This window comes from Aulonocara stuartgranti (assembly GCF_965226115.1).
Source record: "Aulonocara stuartgranti genome assembly, chromosome: 7".
Taxonomy (NCBI): Eukaryota; Metazoa; Chordata; class Actinopteri; order Cichliformes; family Cichlidae; genus Aulonocara; species Aulonocara stuartgranti.
Genome location: NC_138945.1, coordinates 39,238,165 through 39,256,768, shown reverse-complemented (window position 1 = coordinate 39,256,768; position 18,604 = coordinate 39,238,165). Strand labels below are relative to the sequence as shown.

The following is an 18,604-nucleotide window of genomic DNA, read 5'->3' as shown; positions in this document are numbered from 1 at the left end:
AACAAGTGAACTGTTCGGTCCACTCAGCGACCAGATGTGTCTGTACTGTGACTCCAACCTTATATTACTCTTTTAAGTTTTTTAGCTCAGACTTGTAGCGTATATCTAGTAGTTGGTTTAGCCACCATAAACGAACCGCAGCGTGACCACCTCCAAAGGGTCTCGGTGTGGTTGATTTGCTGTGATCACCATGTTCACACATCCTCGATTTAAACAGACTAAACAGCGTTGGTGGGAAAACACCTTACGATCACTTTTACAGCAGAATGTATGGGCCATTGCAGGTTTAAAGAAGAGTGATATTTAAAGAAAAAAGTTAAGCATTAAAGTTTTTTTTTTTTTTTGTTCTTTAAAAAAAAAAAAAAAAAAGAAGCCAAAATGACATTTTAAAGTCATAATTTTGCAAGAAGATTTGTGTTTTTCCCCCATCAGGAAAAACTTTATCTGGATTCACCTCATCACCTTTTTCTCACAAATGTTGACTTTATCGTCTCAAAGTGTTAAAGCAGTTTATGTGTAATTCATAAATTTTTCCCTACATATGAAGCTATTGTTAGATTAACAGTTAGTGTTATATTAAGTCTGACAGTTAAAAGCGGTCACTAAAACTAAAACAAAACAGCCATTTCTCAGGTTCTGAGATTTTACTGGTTTTAGATTTAAGTGGATGCATTGTTCTAATTTCCAGCTCCAGTTTTTTCCTGAACTCTACAAGAGGAGCTTTGCATAATTCACAGTTCAAAATAATACTTCTTTATTTTACACGGAGCCTTGGGGCAGACCTTTAGATCTCAAGCTAGCCATTTTAGCTCCTCCCCCTTTAAGCCAACTTTATTCTGACTGACTGCCCCTTGTCAACTGAAGTGTGTGGGTCGTCTGTGCTTAACATGACTGTATTAGGGACGTCCCTTCTCTGTGACTTCATGCAAGTCCAAAAGTAGAAAGGAAAAAAATGAGTATTTGGAGCATTTTGCAGCCTGAGCTTTGGTGTCAGAGGGACTAACTGTACACTGACCTTGTTATTTGTTAACTTTGGCCGTGTTTAATATGAACATCCACCACTGGAGCAGGAACTATGAGACAGGAAACAGGAAAAGAAGAACAGGTCCACTTTGATTCATTATGATAAGTTGAGCAAGAATAATCTTTTCAGTTTAAGTGAAAGAGCAACTTAACACTTCCTCAAAGTTCAGCACTGTTACAGACTGTAGGTAAAAGTAAATGAAGAAAAGTAATGTTTCTATAGTGTGGAAGATTAGGTTTAATTTTTAGAAGCAGAAAATAAAAAGCAGACAGGGAAAGCTTAGATTATTTAATGCCCAAACCAACTTCTGAGAAGTGTTTGTAAAGACGATAAACACTGCACTTTAATGGCCCTGGGCCTGTGCATGTAGGGCCACATTACAAATTCTTAGAGTTAGAATGACCTCTTTTCATTCGTGTTCAGATCAAATATCCACACAGAGTGCCTTCATATGAGCGTCATCACTCAATAAGCTTCAACAGTTCGCTTCTTTTCTGATTCTGCATTGATTCTCCTCACTGACGTGTTACAAGCTCAAGGCTGGACACAGACGTGCACATCAGAAGAGAAAAGTGCAATGAGCCAGGATGCCGTTTTCACACTGAACATCATCAGTCTAAACCAAAAGTGATTAACTTAAATTTAGCAAGGCTATTATTTTGTTATAAACAGCCAAGCCTCCTTTCTGACTGAACAACTGCACTCTGTAAAGAAGAGGAGAAAAGAAGTGTTTCATGCCAACTTTTAGAAAGTTTGCCTAAAAGGCAGCTGTGTGGTTGATGCATTGCTATGTAAAGATAATTCCTCACTATCCAAAAACATCAAACAAACAAAAAAAACACCCTCTTTTCATTTTAAGTTACTTGAGCAACTGTGCATGATTCATAGATAAGAATAATCCTTCTTTATCTTACACTGGGCTCAGTTAATCCTTCTGTCTCAAACAAGCTATTTTAGCTCCTCACACATTTCCTCCGATTGGTCGATGACATTGGCAATTTCCAGAAGCTGGACTGATTGCTGATCAAAAATTAAGAACTTCACTAAACCATACTGTTAATATTTCATTACTATTAAAATTAAGTGCACATTGGTCCCAACGTAGTTGTGAGACTTGCTTCTTTGGGCTAGAGGAAGAAAAAAATAAAACTGCTGTGAAAATAGTGTTCAGTATGAAAAAACAACACCATTCTTTCAACAGCAGTTTCCTTCTGCTGTGATTCTCCAAAAGGTTAGAAAGCATTGCTGAGATGATAACAGGCGGAAACTATCGCTTCATGTTTCTGATGTCAGAGTGAATATATACACAGAAATGCCATCTCCCATTTCACATCCTTCAAAAGGTAAGGCATACATGTTTCTTACATCAGCAAAAATCATTGAAAATTAACTTTTTTTTTTTTTAGAAGAACAAACATGCACATACTGCTCAACACAGTTAAACTCAATCGGACTACATACGTGATCGCAGTGGGAGTTTCCTTTGAATTCTTGGCTCCTTCGTTGAACATGTGGTTACGATTGGTAGTGTAGGATTACTGTGGCCCCGCCTCCCTACAGACCTTCATTTGTCTCCACGGGAGAGATGGCTGAGAAAGCAGGACAGGCACGTACCAAGGGAGCCTTTTCCCATAATGCATTATGACACAAGGCACCCCTCCATCCTCCACTCATTTCGAGGAAGTTTCAGCATGTCCTCCCAAGTTTTGCACGCTGTCCCCAACATCCGTGCAGACTCTTCATTGGTCAGGTCCATCCACAACACATTTGACATGACAAATGTTTTTTTGTTGTTTTTTTTTTTTTTTTTCTCCTTTTTGTTTTAGACTCCCACCTACCACACGTGACCAGAGAAGGCGGGAGGACGAGGACCAGGTTAGGATGTATCCTGCAGGTCTTTGGCTTTGGTCAGGATGGTGTGGACGTCTGAGATGGGGTAATCCTGAAAGACATATCCAGCCCAATTAATCCCTGTAGCATCAGCTGCATGTCTGAACATGAACACTGTGTGCTTTAGAGTTGTACCTGCAGTAATCTCATGTTCACTGTGAAATCACCAGCCAATAAGTTATCCCGGATAAGTCTGTGAGAAGGAGGAGTTGACACAGTGTGAATGCTTCCCTTAGGAAATGTTATTTAAAAAACAAAAAAAAGAAAGTGCATACACTTCTATGCAGATGACACCCACTTATATCCATCTATGAAGCAAGACAACTAATGCCTACTTCTAAATTCACACAAAACTCAAGTACTTCTGCAAAGACTGCCGAGTCATTTTTCCTCTTCGCAAAGAACACTGTAATGCTAAATAGCACCCTGACTCGGACTTTGAAAGCCTAGTCTGCCCATAGTCTTTTACACCTGAATAATTAACATTTCATGCTCTGTGCGCGTTCTTCAGGTAATCTATTAGAAAATAACACAGTTTCTATTGTATGCAGATGATACCCAATTATAATTATGAAGATGACAGATCAATTAATAAAACTAGAGTCATGTCTTAAAGACAAAGACCTGGATTGCTTGCATGTTTGTATTTATACATTTAAAGTAAACTAAAGTTATTGTATTTGGCTCTAAAAAATCTCAGGAGAATCATGTCCAATTGATGACATATAAAAATAACTGAAATAAATTCAATCCAGTCTGAAAGACTCACATGAGCATGGCGCAGCAGACCAGGATGAGGAAATGGAATCTGTCCTGGTCAGAAAAAAGTGTGTCCCAGATGCGGATGACATCTGGCAGGAGGAACTCCTGAGATAACAACAGGGTGAGCCAGCGGAAGGTGAAATATTGTGGTTTGATGTTCTGCTCTTCCTGTGGGGGGAAGACACACAGGAAGTCAATGCAACAATTTTTAAACAAGAATTTAATCTGCATTTTACTTTTTTAAATTTTTATTGCAGGGAGAACATGAAGCTGTTCCATAAATGAAAGAAAACACAGCAGTACTGGTTTGTTTTGATTTTGTGTTTGTTTATAATTATGACTAATTATGAATTTATGAATAATCAAAGTACCGGTAGATATCTTGGTAGTTCCAAGGGCTGTTTATTTTTTCCTTGCACCTGCAGCTGATCAAGAAAAAAATTTAATATTTTGACAGTGAATTAGAAGTATGCCCTATGGGTGCTGCTTTGGGAGCACTAGGTGTATTGCCCAGAAACTGCTTAGTTTGGGTTGTTGAAAGTAACTCAGAATACTTCCCAGTGGGCTCACACCCAGGCAGCCATTGTCACCAGATCTATTTGGAGTTGGAAGGTTTATTAGTATCCATTTGGATTTCGCTCAGGTCTACAGTTTCAGTCTTGACTGCAGTTTTTACCTGTCTGCTAGGCCTATCCTCAGCAAATTGGCCCAGAAGATGCAAACACCATACAGTCCAGAGGTCCAGTTCTGAGACTCCAGTTAGCTGAGGTGAAACCTAATAGACAGCTAGCAGCTACAGATGAATGTGTCACCATCCACCTGTCAGTCACATTCTAGAAGCTGTAAAGGTGTTTATTTTTGCTGAAAAGTTGGACATTTAAACCCGGGAGTCTACAGGGAGTGCAGAATTATTAGGCAAGTTGTATTTTTGAGGAATAATTTTATTATTGAACAACAACCATGTTCTCAATGAACCCAAAAAACTCAGTAATATCAAAGCTGAATGTTTGTGGAAGTAGTTTTTAGTTTGTTTTTAGTTTTAGCTATTTTAGGGGGATATCTGTGTGTGCAGGTGACTATTACTGTGCATAATTATTAGGCAACTTAACAAAAAAATATATACCGTATTTTCACGACCATAAGGCGCACTTAAAAGTCTTAGATTTTCTTCAAAAAGTGCGGCGCGCCCTATAGCGCGGTGCGCCCTATGTGTTGTAAGGAGGACGTAGTAGAGAACACCATGAGAACGTTAAAGGGTGAAGTGTGGGCGTTGATCGTAAATACCGGGACAATCGCACATACCTGTATAAAAGAACAGGTATGTGCATTATGCAGGACATCGTTGTTTTAACAACCCTGAAAATGGCAAAGAGACACGCTTACGAAGCACAGTTTAAACTGAAGGCCATCAGCTACGTGGAGGAACATGGAAATCGAGCAGCGGCGAGAGAATTTAAGATTAACGAATCGATGGTTCGCAAATGGAGGAAGCTGGAAAACAAGCTCCGACAGGTCAAGAAAACGCAGCTGAGTTTCCGCGGACATAAGGCGAGGTGGCCCGAGTTGGAGGAAAGACTCGAGCGGTGGATCATCGAGCAAAGAGCGAGCGGGAGAAGCGTTTCGACGGTCACCATTCGACTAAAAGCAGTTTCGCTAGCAGAAGAGATGAACATTGAACATTTCCAAGGAGGTCCGTCTTGGTGCTTTCGTTTTATGAAACGGTGCCATTTTTCCATCCGGACCAGGACTACGGTAGCGCAGCAACTTCCAGCGGATTATAAGGAAAAGCTGGCCATCTTCCGCTCCTACTGCAGCAAACACATCGGCGACAAAAACATCCAGCCCAGCCACATCACAAACATGGACGAGGTCCCGCTCACTTTTGACATCCTGGTGAGTCACACTGTGGAGAAGAAGGGGACCAGCACGGTAGCGATACGCACAACGGGGCACGAAAAGTCTTCTTTTACTGTTGCGCTTGGCTGCCATGCTAATGGACAGAAACTGCCGCCTATGGTGATTTTTAAGCGAAAGACTTTGCCTAAAGAGAAGTTTCCAGCAGGAATCATCATTAAGGCAAATGAAAAGGGCTGGATGGATGAGGAAATGATGAAAGACTGGCTGAGGGAGGTGTATGTAAGGAGACCAGGTGGTTTTTTCCACGCAGTTTCACTAAGAGTGGAAGGCAGCGCCGGGCGAGTTACGCCACAATTTGCCAATGGATTGTAGATGCTTGGGCTAACATGTCTGCTGGCACTGTTGTTCGAGCTTTCGCAAAAGCCGGCATCGTTTCCGAGGAGCCGCACGGCACGGAAAGTGACTCTGACAGTGAAGACAGTGAACCTGGCATGTTTGATGGAGATTTAGCGCAGCTGTTCAATTCAGACACAGAGGATGAGGACTTCGATGGGTTTGATTGATGATAAAAATGTGAGTACCAAACTTTGTTTTGCTCCTGCTTTATTTTTAAATACGCACACTTGTATGCTTGTGTGTTGTTGATGATGACGATTATTGGTAATAAAAATGTGAGTAAGGTACCGAATTCAGGTTTGCTCCCGCTTTATTTTTAAATACGCATACGGTACTTGTATGCGCCCTATGGTCCAGTGCGCCTTATGTGTGTGTTAAATACAGTAAGGGCACACATAACTGAGACTGTGCCTTTTAGCACAGTGCGCCTTATGGTCGTGAAAATACGGTACCCATTTCAATTTTTATTTTTACCAGTGAAACCAATATAACATCTCCACATTCACAAATATACATTTCTGACATTCAAAAACAAAACAAAAACAAATCAGCGACCAATATAGCCACCTTTCTTTGCAAGGACACTCAAAAGCCTGCCATCCATGGATTCTGTCAGTGTTTTGATCTGTTCACCATCAACATTGCGTGCAGCAGCAACCACAGCCTCCCAGACACTGTTCAGAGAGGTGTACTGTTTTCCCTCCTTGTAAATCTCACATTTGATGATGGACCACAGGTTCTCAATGGGGTTCAGATCAGGTGAACAAGGAGGCCATGTCATTAGTTTTTCTTCTTTTATACCCTTTCTTGCCAGCCACGCTGTGGAGTACTTGGACGCGTGTGATGGAGCATTGTCCTGCATGAAAATCATGTTTTTCTTGAAGGATGCAGACTTCTTCCTGTACCACTGCTTGAAGAAGGTGTCTTCCAGAAACTGGCAGTAGGACTGGGAGTTGAGCTTGACTCCATCCTCAACTCGAAAAGGCCCCACAAGCTCATCTTTGATGATACCAGCCCAAACCAGTACTCCACCTCCACCTTGCTGGCGTCTGAGTCGGACAGGAGCTCTCTGCCCTTTACCAATCCAGCCACGGGCCCATCCATCTGGCCCATCAAGACTCACTCTCATTTCATCAGTCCATAAAACCTTAGAAAAATCAGTCTTGAGATATTTCTTGGTCCAGTCTTGACGTTTCAGCTTGTGTGTCTTGTTCAGTGGTGGTCGTCTTTCAGCCTTTCTTACCTTGGCCATGTCTCTGAGTATTGCACACCTTGTGCTTTTGGGCACTCCAGTGATGTTGCAGCTCTGAAATATGGCCAAACTGGTGGCAAGTGGCATCTTGGCAGCTGCACGCTTGACTTTTCTCAGTTCATGGGCAGTTATTTTGCGCCTTGGTTTTTCCACACGCTTCTTGCGACCCTGTTGACTATTTTGAATGAAACGCTTGATTGTTCGATGATCACGCTTCAGAAGCTTTTGAGACTTTTGAGACTGCTGCATCCCTCTGCAAGATATCTCACTATTTTTGACTTTTCTGAGCCTGTCAAGTCCTTCTTTTGACCCATTTTGCCAAAGGAAAGGACGTTGCCTAATAATTATGCACACCTGATATAGGGTGTTGATGTCATTAGACCACACCCCTTCTCATTACAGAGATGCACATGACCTAATATGCTTAATTGGTAGTAGGCTTTCGAGCCTATACAGCTTGGAGTAAGACAACATGCATGAAGAGGATGATGTGGACAAAATACTCATTTCCCTAATAATTCTGCACTCCCTGTATGGGGACTAACTCGCTTTTAGAGCCAGCATCAAGAGACCACGAGAGAAATTAGCTTGTGGTGCTGCAGCACTGGCTTTGATATTTATTCCCAGAGGTTGATTCTTACCAAAAAATAAATGAATAATAATAATAATAAAAAAAAATCATCATCTTTTACATACAATCTAACATGAAAATTACAAGTTGCTTTGATTGTGAGAGCTCATGTTTAGTAATTCAGAGTCAGTAGGCTTTAAACGTATCTGGTCAGCCCAGTTTAACCTGTGGGAGTTCCTGTTTTGCTGCTTTGTAGGAAATAAATTCCTGATGAGTGAGAAGAAAGTCTGTCAAACAGCCAAGAATCACAGCAGTTACAGGCGATTATCTTGAAAAGAAACATCATGAAAAGTGCTGACTGTCCGACAAAAATTATTTAAATCCTACAAGAGGAAGGACAGGAGAGATCTTTTCTACTTTTTTAAAGTATCTTATCAATAAGAGAAACTGGAAAAGGGCTGACTGGAAGCAGCTCTGTTACAAACAAGGTTATCATCGTTAACGAAAACTAACGAAATAACGAAAACTAGAAGTGAAAAAACATTTTCATTAACAGAAATAAAAACAAAAAGGAAAACTAACTAAAACTGTAATGAGTGCTCACAAAACTAACTAAAATTAACTGAATTTATAGCAAAAATGTGTTTAGTTTTCATTGATGTGTGCGTGTCATACAATAGTCAAGAGTGAAAATGAAGTTGAGTTTCCAGATTTTTGTCTTGCTGTCTCATTATGCCTGCAGGTGGCAGTATGTTAGTCGAGTCGTCTGTGTTGCTCCGTCCTCGCGCAGAATCATGTCAGGAAAAGTCGGGAGAAAGCGCCTGAGTCCAATTTGGGATTACTTTGAATATGACTGTGTTTTGGATAAAGTGACTTGTAGTGGAAAGACACAAATTATGAGGGACATTTCTAAAGGGAAAAAAAATCCCACAAACCTTAAAGTGCACTTGAAAAGCTCACACAAGAAGGCTAACCTAGCTTACCTTGAGAAGGTAAGGGAGCGCACTCAAACCTCATCCCCAGAAAACAGAAGCTAACCCCAGGCAAGGCAGCGTGATGCATCCCGAGACAACAGGACGGGGATGTCTACATAACTGTGTGAGTCAACTGCCTTCAAAAAGTTTATCAATTCACTTGAACCAAAATTACGAACACCCGGTGCTGCAAGAGTTAATAGTCTCAGTGGGGCCAAGATATACATTTTATAGTTGCCTGGTATCAATGGTTGTTCATCTGCCCTAATTTATTTATTTATTTATTTATTTAAAGAACCCATAGTTGGGAATGTGAGTTGTCTGTCTCTGCGTGTTAGCCCTGCGACAGACAGGCAACCTGTCCAGGGTGCAGGGTATGGTAGCTGGAATAGCAACATACCCAAGGATAAGCAGAAGAGCATGACTGATATGATGAAACTGGGATTTTGCTGCACGTAATTATTGCAAACAACTAAAACTATAACTGAAACTAATCAAAACTAAACTGAAACTAAGGATTTTCAAAAAACTAAAAACTAAACTAGCAAACAATTGGTAAAAACTAATTAAAACTGATATAAAATTGAAAACCTGAAGTCAAAACTAAATAAAAATAAAAACTAATGAAAATTGCAAAACTATTAAAACCCTGGTTACAAAGCATATTCAAGTCAATTTGGTAATTGAGTTATTGAAGAAAATACTTGTTTGCGTCTGTGTTTAGTGGAAGGAACAAGAAATGTGTTAAAGGTGAACCTTACCAGCTTAAGATATAGCTCCATGTCTTTGTCTTTGAGCATGGAGTACACACTCTCCATCTTGTAGGTAATGCCACACTGAGAGTCGTCCAGGCTCTTGATGAAGTTATCTCTGTTCTCCGACATCAGATTGGTGAAACAGAAGAAGGTGTCTGCCTCAGCGTGCTCTGTGAGATGCCGCAGTAAAAAAACAAACAAACAAAAAAAAAAATCACCAAAAGGAAAACAGAGTTTATGTAAGCTTTTTTCCCCTTTTAAACGTTACAAACCTTTCCACTCGCTGTTGGGATCTGTGGCAAACGTGTAGTAAATTGGCCCCACAATCTCATTCATGCCCTGGACGTAGGCGATGCCAGGGTTCAGTTTGGCATAAATGAAGAGGATCCGCTCTACCACCTCCCAGTGGGCTTCACTGCCATTGGGCAGCACCTCGTACTCGTTAGATGGATACAGGTTCAGCGCCTTTCCAGGTGAACTCACCTGAGAAAACAAGACACAGCTGATCCGAAACAGATTTTAAGTAACATACACTCAATGGCCACTTTGTTAGGCACACCTGTACAACTGCATAGCAACAGTAATATCTAATCAGCCAATCACATGGAAGCAAGGATTAACGCCGCTTCTAATTTTTTATGCTAACAGACAAAACTGTAATGCAAATATGCCAAACACATAAAATATTCTTATTATCACAGAACACATGCTATTAATGACAATTAGACATGTGCCCATGTTATTATCGTTTACTGGCGAAGGAAACACCTGATTTATGCCAGTTATGTCTGTAAATGTTACCAAATATCAAATAGATGTGAAACAAATGGAGACATGGTGCTCATGCTGATTAGTCATATCCACATGAGCAGGGTTTCTCCACTACATAAATAATCTTGCTGCCCTCTGAATAAAACTACTGTTTCTTTGTACACACAAACTGTGTGACCAAGGCTGCTTTGTGAACACACACTTTTTCTGCACATAACTCAAACTTAACGTTTACACATTATGTGCACGTTTTAGCAGTCATCAGGGGGTTTAAGTTTTAACAACTGCCAAGTTTTTATTTCCTGCCTGGTACAGGACATGATCTACATTTTTCACCATTAACTGAGGTTGAAAGACGGTCACGGCAGAGAGAGGAATCTGTCTAGATATTATCCAAAGAACCACGATCATTCCTTTGAGGTAAAGTATTGCCCTTTCAGTCATTTACATCTAAATTTCTAAGTTAATTAAAACCCCTTTTACAGATATTAACCTGAGGGTTAAAATGCCTGACCTGTAAAAAAATGCTGCACCATTTCCTCTTTAAGTGACTGTGTAAACGTGTAGTTTTAAAAACTTTATGTAATGTTGCAGTAATTAAGCAGTAATTCAGGTCTGTGATTTATAGGTGGGTAAATGTTTACAGAAAAGTCATGTACAACAAACGAATGTAAATAGCTGACGATGGCCATCATCATTCCATCATAAGTTATACATTCCTATTACATTTCTAATGAGATGAATTCTTAGTCATTAACTGTTTTCTTTTCTCAGCTGTACCGGTGTCAGCTTTGATGTAGGCCGTGTGAGTAACTTCAACCCTTCCTGCTGTTAATACCAGGATGATGGTTTTGTTTCAGCGCGTCACTGTACCTGAACTAACCTGTTTGTACTGTAAGCGGGGCAGAAAAGTCAAAATTCGACAGATGGGCCTGAATCAGCAAAACTGAGCTGGACCCCACAATCGCATTCATGCCCTGGATGTAGGCTTACATTGGTGACCCCGCTGCGGTTGCAGTTCACCGTTTGTGCCTTCAGCGTCGTCTGCTCCACTCGGCGACGCAGTGTCTCGTAGTCGTTCTGAGGGTCCAGGATCAGCTGACAGGGGTACTCTGTGGGGCGCTGGAAGAACGCCATGTCCGGGTACAGCCGCCTGCAGGTGAACACTCACATTCACATTACTGTTATTTAACAGAAGTAACAGAACAGCTGGTAAAGGTGTTTACCTCACGTCTTTGTCGATCTGCAGCAGAATTTCATTATCTTTAAAGTAGGTGTTCCACCTGCTGTCAGGGTTTGGATTCAGAGGCTGAAAAGAATCAGATCAGATAAAAACTATTCAATCAAACTCGTCAAGACAAGTGGCTCATGACAAAGAGCCACAGGAGAAGGTGATCTATATTTCTGTGATCTGTAAGGACGTGCTGTACATCTCTTCAGCGTTTATCTGACTGCAGAGCAAATTTGACTTTAAAGTGACTTCAAAATATAAATCCGACAGTTTCAGAATCACGCTGCTGCGTGTGTGCACTGTGTGCATGGAGATAACTTGGCTTCTTATCACTTCAGACTCTGACTCCCACGTTTTTAGAGTCAAACAGATGAAGCACAGCCATGTGCATATGAGTGATAAATAATGATAATAATAATAATAATAATAATAATGGATTGGATTTGCATAGCGCTTTTCAAGGCAGCCAAAGTGCTTTACAATACGACTATTCATTCACTCTCACATTCACACACTGGTGGAGGCAGCTACAGTTGTAGCCACAGCTGCCCTGGGACGGACTGACAGAAGCCAGGCTGCCATGTCGCGCCATCGGCCCCTCTGGCCATCACCAGTAGGCGGTAGGGTAAAGCGTCTTGCCCAAGGACACAACGACCAGGACAGAGAGCCCAGGGATCGAACCAGCGACCTTCCGGTTACAGATGCGATTCCCAACCCCCTGAGCCACAGTCGCCCCCAAATTAATTCATGGTAGGCACTCATTGTGATGGATTTGGTTGTTTAAAAAGCCTCTGTAACAGCTCTAGTTTATGCTACACTGTGTGCCATCGTGCAAATATAAATTACTGCACACAGTCTGTGCCCAGTGTGGGCAGCAGTCACAAAGTGAAAGGTATTATTCAGTACTCACACGTTTAAAGGTTCACTCAAGCACAACCTTATGAAGCCAAGCCATAAAATTTAATGTTGCGAGTCCAGTAAAATCTTTATTATGCAGACCTCAGCTAAAGATCTGTAACAGAATCAGACCAAACTCCTGCTTGCTGAGTGCTCGAGTTGAAAACGGCAGCAGTGAGTGTTTTACGACTTTAGACTCTGTAATTATATTCACCTGACACAGTTTAATGGCACTCAGCAGGAGAATCCACACTGTTTATCTCAATCTGACACTTGTATAACTGTTGGGAGGTGATGCTAATTTTCATTTCGATTTATCACTCATAGCACAATTTGGTTTCATTATTTCTTTCAGCTCGTCACTGCAGCGAAGAGAGAACGACAGAGGATGACTCACGTGATCCTCCATCGTCACGTCTTCTCTGGAAAGGCCCAGGTTGGCGTTGGCAATGCCGGGCTGGATGATCATCTCCTTCAGGAACTGGGAGTACACCTCTCTGTGAGACCCATGGAAGAAAAGGAAAGAATACATTAATTGATTAATAATCACTGAATTTGATTAGTCACATCAGATTCTCATATATTAGTGAATCACATGGAAGGATTCACGTCCTGTTTTTGAAGTTAAATAAAGTTTCTTTTTAGATTTTCTATTCTTTGACAAGTTTGACTGATTAAATAGTTTAAACTCTAAAAGAAAAATGACTCTACAGTTTTTCCTCTTGTAAATTTGTCAGCGTTTCCCTTCTGAGTTTGCTTGCTTTTCCCCCTGTGTATGTGTCACCTTTTTTAAATAATAATAATAATAATGGACTGGATTTATATAGCACTTTTCAAGGCACCCAAAGCGCTTTACAATGCCACTATTCATTCACTCTCACATTCACACACTGGTGGAGGCAGCTACAGTTGTAGCCACAGCTGCCCTGGGGCAGACTGACAGAAGCGAGGCTGCCATATCGCGCCATCGGCCCCTCTGGCCAAAAGTTTTAAGATTACTTTGGGTCCTTGTATTTGGATTGCTGATGACTGATAAAACTTGTGTGTCCTTTTCCAGCTACTGAAGTGAAGCAAAAAGTTTAAGAACTACTCAACTGAGCCGCAGCATTTAAAATTAGGTTGACTCATCTTTTCAAATTAAGCAGCATTCACAAAACAAAGCAAAATAACCACAGTGTAGTGTGGCCACTCGTGAGTTCGGCACATTTAAAGTGAATAAGAATCGAGAAGCCTCCAGCTTTCCATCTATGCACATGGAACATCGGGAAGCTCACAGAGCAGACTTACTGCTAAATCTAAATAATCAGAGGTGGAAAAGACAATCTTCTTTAGGCTGCATATTCATTTACTAAAAATGTCCTCTCATGTGAAACAGAGGAAACCACAACAGAGCTGCGACTTCAACCATAATGCATCATAATAAGCAGCATCAGGTTTTGTGAGTCAGACTCAGAGCAGCTGACACAAAACAAGGGTTCTCCTAAATAAAATCAAAGCACCAGCTCTTTGATCGGGCTTTAAACTGATCCACTTACCTTTGCTTTTTCAGGAAAGACTCCCACTGGGTCTGATCAACAGGTAGGTAATTAAGAAGGATCTGAGAAGGAGGTAAACAAAACACAAGAAGAACGACGCTCTGTGTTAAAAACATAATTAAAGCTGTTTCACTCCTACAAACAGATCAAAGCTCCTTGCACACTCCAAAACCACTGGGTGACATCACTGAGGCTATGTCCAGCTTTTATATACAGTCTGTAGTTTGGTCTCATGTGGTGGGAGTGTTGGAAGTGTCATGTGTCAGCAGGGATGTAGACACAAGCTGTAGTATTAAAAAGAAAGTGCAGACAACAGATCAGCAGCTATTAGTGAAACTCTTAGACAGCATTTTTTCCGTGTTTCCTGGAGTTTGGATATTTCACGGAGAGAAAATCAGTTCCCTGATATTGTTAGTTGTCTTAGACACCAACAGCCCAGTAAACTGTAAAGTGTTCAGCCGTAAAAGGGCAGCACATCTTTTCACAGTATGAGGTAATAAAGTATTGGAGGCATTTCCTCAAAGTACACCTTTGAGTCTGCTGGTATGTTTTTGTCTGTAAAGTGAGACGCCAGTTTATACAATTACAACCAGCTAAAGCTAAAATGGTCCCATGAGGCAGGGCGACTCACCTTCCAGCACAGCGCTCGTATGCCTCCTTCAAAAGGGATTCCTGCATTAAATAAAGAAAGGTTCCGTCAGTAAAGCTTAACAGAATATTGTACTATTACATTACCAGTCCCACCCCTTCAAAAAATCCAGTTACCATTAAAGCACAGCTCCCTCAGTGTCTTCAAGTTGATTTTTTCTTCAGCCAAGGCAACTTTGAACTCTTGTATCCTGAAAAAAAGGAGGCGAGATTAGAGCCAGTTTCATTTCTGACCCAAATGTTAACTCACCAGAGTTAGAGAGACAACAGGAGAGAGTGAATTTTAGAAGAAGATTGATGACAGCCTCTTGTCTCTGAGTCAAATATGAAGATGGGGAAATGGCATCGCTCACTATTAACACTTTTCAATCCCGACTGAAAAGTCTTAATTAGGGCTGCACGATTAATCGTTAGAAAATCGCGATCTCGATTCATACTTATGTGCGATCTCATTTCCAAATGACAACGATTTTTAAAAAGAGAGAGAGAAAAAAAAAAAAAAGACGACGACGATTGTACCGCATTTTGATCCGGGACGTAATCTGCATGAAAACAAGCGCTCACTCTTCCTGCTCAACAAATGACAAGGGCGGAGCCTTATACCACGTGATACAGAAGCTGTGCCGTGTGATGCTAAAATTAGCAGGGAAAAAACAACGGAGAGCACGTCAGGGATGACGAGAAAGTGACAAGAGAAAATCCGTCCCGGTCAACCACCCAAACATCAATAACGGGAACCTTATACAGCGCTTCCCTATACACGTCGAACTCCCGCAGGCACAAAGAAATTACGGAGGCTATCACTTATCACCTGACCAAAGATATGGCTCCCATCAACACTGTGCAAAACGAGGGATTTAGGAAAATGATCAACACCCTAGACAAACGCTACACAGTGCCGTCCCGCAACTGTTTTTCTATTGTTGCACTACCTGCTCTATACACGCAGTGTCGAGCAACGGTGGAGACGGAATTTCAAGCAGTACAACATTTTGCGGCAACTACAAAACATGAGACATTTGTTGTTTTTATGTTTATTTATTGTTTTTATGTTCAGTCTCAACTGTTACGAAGTTGATGTGCAGCTAATAAGTGCAATAAATATTTATACTGGAAAAGAAAATCGTGAGAGAATCGTGATTCTCATTTTATGCAAAATCGTGCAGCCCTAGTGTTAATAGTGAGCGATGCCATGACGGCCGTTCCCCAAAGAGGTTTGAGCCGATCTCCCACAGGAAAAATTAAACCCAGAATTAAGATGTAAATATTTGAGCCATTTTTAAAGCACAGAAAACATATCTGTTCATCAGATGTAAATAAATGTAATTTCGTACACTTTCCATTTATTCTCATTATATTACCAGGTCTTGTATAATTGCCCATTTCGTCCACACAAATTTGCCTCTGTTCCTCCCTCACACAGATCTGGGTTTTTTTCTCTCCATACGTTTGCCATTTTTCCTCTCTAAGTTGATTATTTCCCTTAAATCTTCCATTTTCTTCTCACTTGGGTGTATTTTTGACTCAGAAATGTGCCTTTTATTTAAACAAAACTGATGCCGCCCCCACAAATGTGTCACTTTTCCCACAAAAATGTTCCACCTCAAGAATTTGACTGTTATTTCCTTATTAATTTTGTTTTATTTCCTCAACATTTTCACAGAAATTTGCTATTGTTCCCTCAGAAATTAAACATTTCTTCCTTGTAGACCTATTATTCTTCCTATTATTTCCTTGTAATGTTCCCATTTGTCCCTCCAAAATTTGCTATTTTCTTCTAACAAATTTGGGGGTTTTCTCAGTAACTATTTTTCCTACTACATTCGCCCCATTGGCCCTTTTCCCTGAAATCTAAAGGAAACTTTAAACAGAAAACACCCTGCTTTTCCTATTATAAGAATCTGCCATTTGTGTAACAGTCCTTCCTCTGTCAAATTTTCAGCTTATGTTTACATCGTTTTCGAGTCTTTACTTGGCTCTATTTACTCTGAGATTTGATTATTACATTGACAGCAAAGACATGGTAATATTGTCAGCTTCTGTAAAATATGTACTGTTAACGAAAAAGATTTGCTCAATAAAGAAAAAGCAAAAGAGAAAAAAACCCCATAAAAAGGCATTACTAAGGTCTTTTTGTCGAGCAGTTATCAGGTCAGAGGGCTGGGTTCGTTTGTAGTAAGCACATGTGTTTGAATTTCCGTTCAGGTCTAGTGTTTATGTGTGAACAGCTGATTTATTGTCAATCTTTCGGTGACACAAAGTAAGTCAGCACATACCGTTAGCCGGACAGTGGCTAATTGTTAGCCTTTTGGGAGTGGAGGAAGTTGTGTCACCTGATGTGCTAACACGGAGGTAGCATAATACCTGAATACTTGAGTTTACAAAGCACCCTGCGCGCTTTCCATCTGCGATACTAACGGTGACTCTTTTTTTAGCTGAAAAACCCATATTAGCGTTCACAATGCGCGTGTTCCAGCGGCTGTAACTGGGCTCGTGTCTGGTCAGCGGGGCTGCTAATGCTAATTCTACGCTTTGGAGGCTAGCTGCTGAAATAAACAGCTTCAGTATGTGCGCGCGCCCTATATCCCTCACGAGGGCAGAGATTTGAATGCCTCTCACCTGTTTTTGTACGCTGTAGACATGTCGAGGCAGGAGACGGTGCTTTCCTTTAACTGTTTCCAAAGAGGAATGAATTATTGGCCACAGGGAAGTCTTCCTACTTCTCTTCTTCTTTTACCAAGGAAATCCGACAGGTAATGCACTGTCGGCTGCAATGCTGCCTCCTGCAGACCAGTTAGTAATACATTTTTAAACGGAAGAATTCGAGAAGATTTATTCCAGAGAATACATTCTGAGTAAAGCTTTTGAGGTCCGAGTTGAGCTTTTAATTAATAAATTAAAAGACAGTTAATTACTGCCCAAACCTTTCTTTGTAACTGACAAATGTTGGCATAGATCTGACATAAATACACTCCCGCTGACAGTCCTCCCCACAACAGCTGCAGGGTCTCTGCATGCCAAGATGCCTGAATACACGTAGTTATGGATTCACAAATATGTGACACCATCTGTAATACGACTGTTTGATCTTTCTGTTTTTGCAGCGCAGTGAGTGAGAGATAAGATGTAGGTAGTTGATTGCAGGAATTTGCTTTACAGACACAAAACATACATCACATACATCAGGAAACAAATCAAAATAATCCTACACTGTCTCCATGAATCATGGTGAAAATGTTTTGTATTTTTTTGTAAATAATAAACAACAGACTATTGTAAAAACGACAGTCTGATTCTGAACTATTAAGCATGCTGAATGTCTGAAACGATAATCCTTTCCAAAGGACAGTTAGAGGAGGTTGTCATGCAATCAGTAATATTTATTCATTTTGTTATTATGTAAAACATACAGATTTAACACAGACGATGAAAGTCACTCGGCTGGCATCACTAATCTCACCAAACAAGTAAACAGGAAATAATAAAAAATAAGATAGACGTAAACAGGAAATTCAAGTATCGTGTCATGTTTACATTAATACTCAATCTTTTACCATGGTTCCTGCTTTTTTTTTTTTTTTAAAGAAGAAGCTTTTTTGTAGTGTTCTTCTTATTATATAATTGCACTACAGCATCCTCTAATTACCCAAAACCTTTGCGCTATTCTTTTGCAACAATCTCAGTCTTGCTTTTAATCCTCCTGTAGGAAGGAAGGGAAATTAATTATTTAACTGAGTAATACCTCTACTTTCTCTCTTTTTTCATTTTTTTCCTATTTAATAGCATTTGTTCGTAGTTCTGATTTTTGTTTCTTAAACATGTGGCAGTTTGGGTCTTCCACATACAAAGGTAAGTCAGTTTTTCTCATTTTTGTGGAAATGACAAATAAAATTTAAAACAAGGTTTTGTTTTTGTTTTTTAAAAATTCATCAGATTTCGTCCTCCATACAAGGGAATATAGATACATTTACCTTTTTTCCTGTATGTTTTTAATATCTTGGTGGGTCTAATTTTGATTTTTGATCCAGTACTCAAAAGAAC

At 40.4% G+C, this 18,604-nt stretch overlaps 1 protein-coding gene across 3 annotated transcripts; it reads right to left on the bottom strand.

Moving 5' to 3' along the window:
• Positions 1-354: 354 nt before the first annotated feature.
• Positions 355-17,335, bottom strand: tbc1d13 (TBC1 domain family, member 13). 3 transcript variants are annotated; one of them, XR_014277953.1, is made up of 13 exons: positions 17,183-17,335; positions 14,681-14,754; positions 14,547-14,587; positions 13,916-13,977; positions 12,778-12,877; positions 11,479-11,561; positions 11,246-11,405; positions 9,754-9,964; positions 9,488-9,651; positions 3,684-3,844; positions 3,050-3,107; positions 2,486-2,966; positions 355-2,151 (listed from the first exon to the last, which is right to left on the bottom strand). XR_014277953.1 is itself a non-coding variant. In XM_082541660.1 (12 exons), the coding sequence occupies exons 1-12, from the start codon at positions 17,203-17,205 to the stop codon at positions 2,901-2,903; spliced, it is 1,203 nt and encodes a 400-aa protein (XP_082397786.1). In that variant the 5' UTR covers positions 17,206-17,335; the 3' UTR covers positions 355-2,900. The 3 variants fall into 3 exon arrangements, 1 of the variants encoding a protein (XP_082397786.1); XR_014277954.1 differs by having other exon boundaries at positions 355-1,073; XM_082541660.1 differs by having other exon boundaries at positions 355-2,966.
• Positions 17,336-18,604: the final 1,269 nt, after the last annotated feature.

Coding starts and splice junctions, on each gene's coding strand:
- tbc1d13 (XM_082541660.1), bottom strand. CDS start 17,205: ATGTCTACAGCGTACAAAAACAG. Junction 11,406..11,478: donor CAGATCGACAAAGACGTGAG/GTAAACACCTTT, acceptor GTTCACCTGCAG/GCGGCTGTACCCGGACATGG. Junction 3,845..9,487: donor TGGAGCTATATCTTAAGCTG/GTAAGGTTCACC, acceptor TTCCCCCCACAG/GAAGAGCAGAACATCAAACC.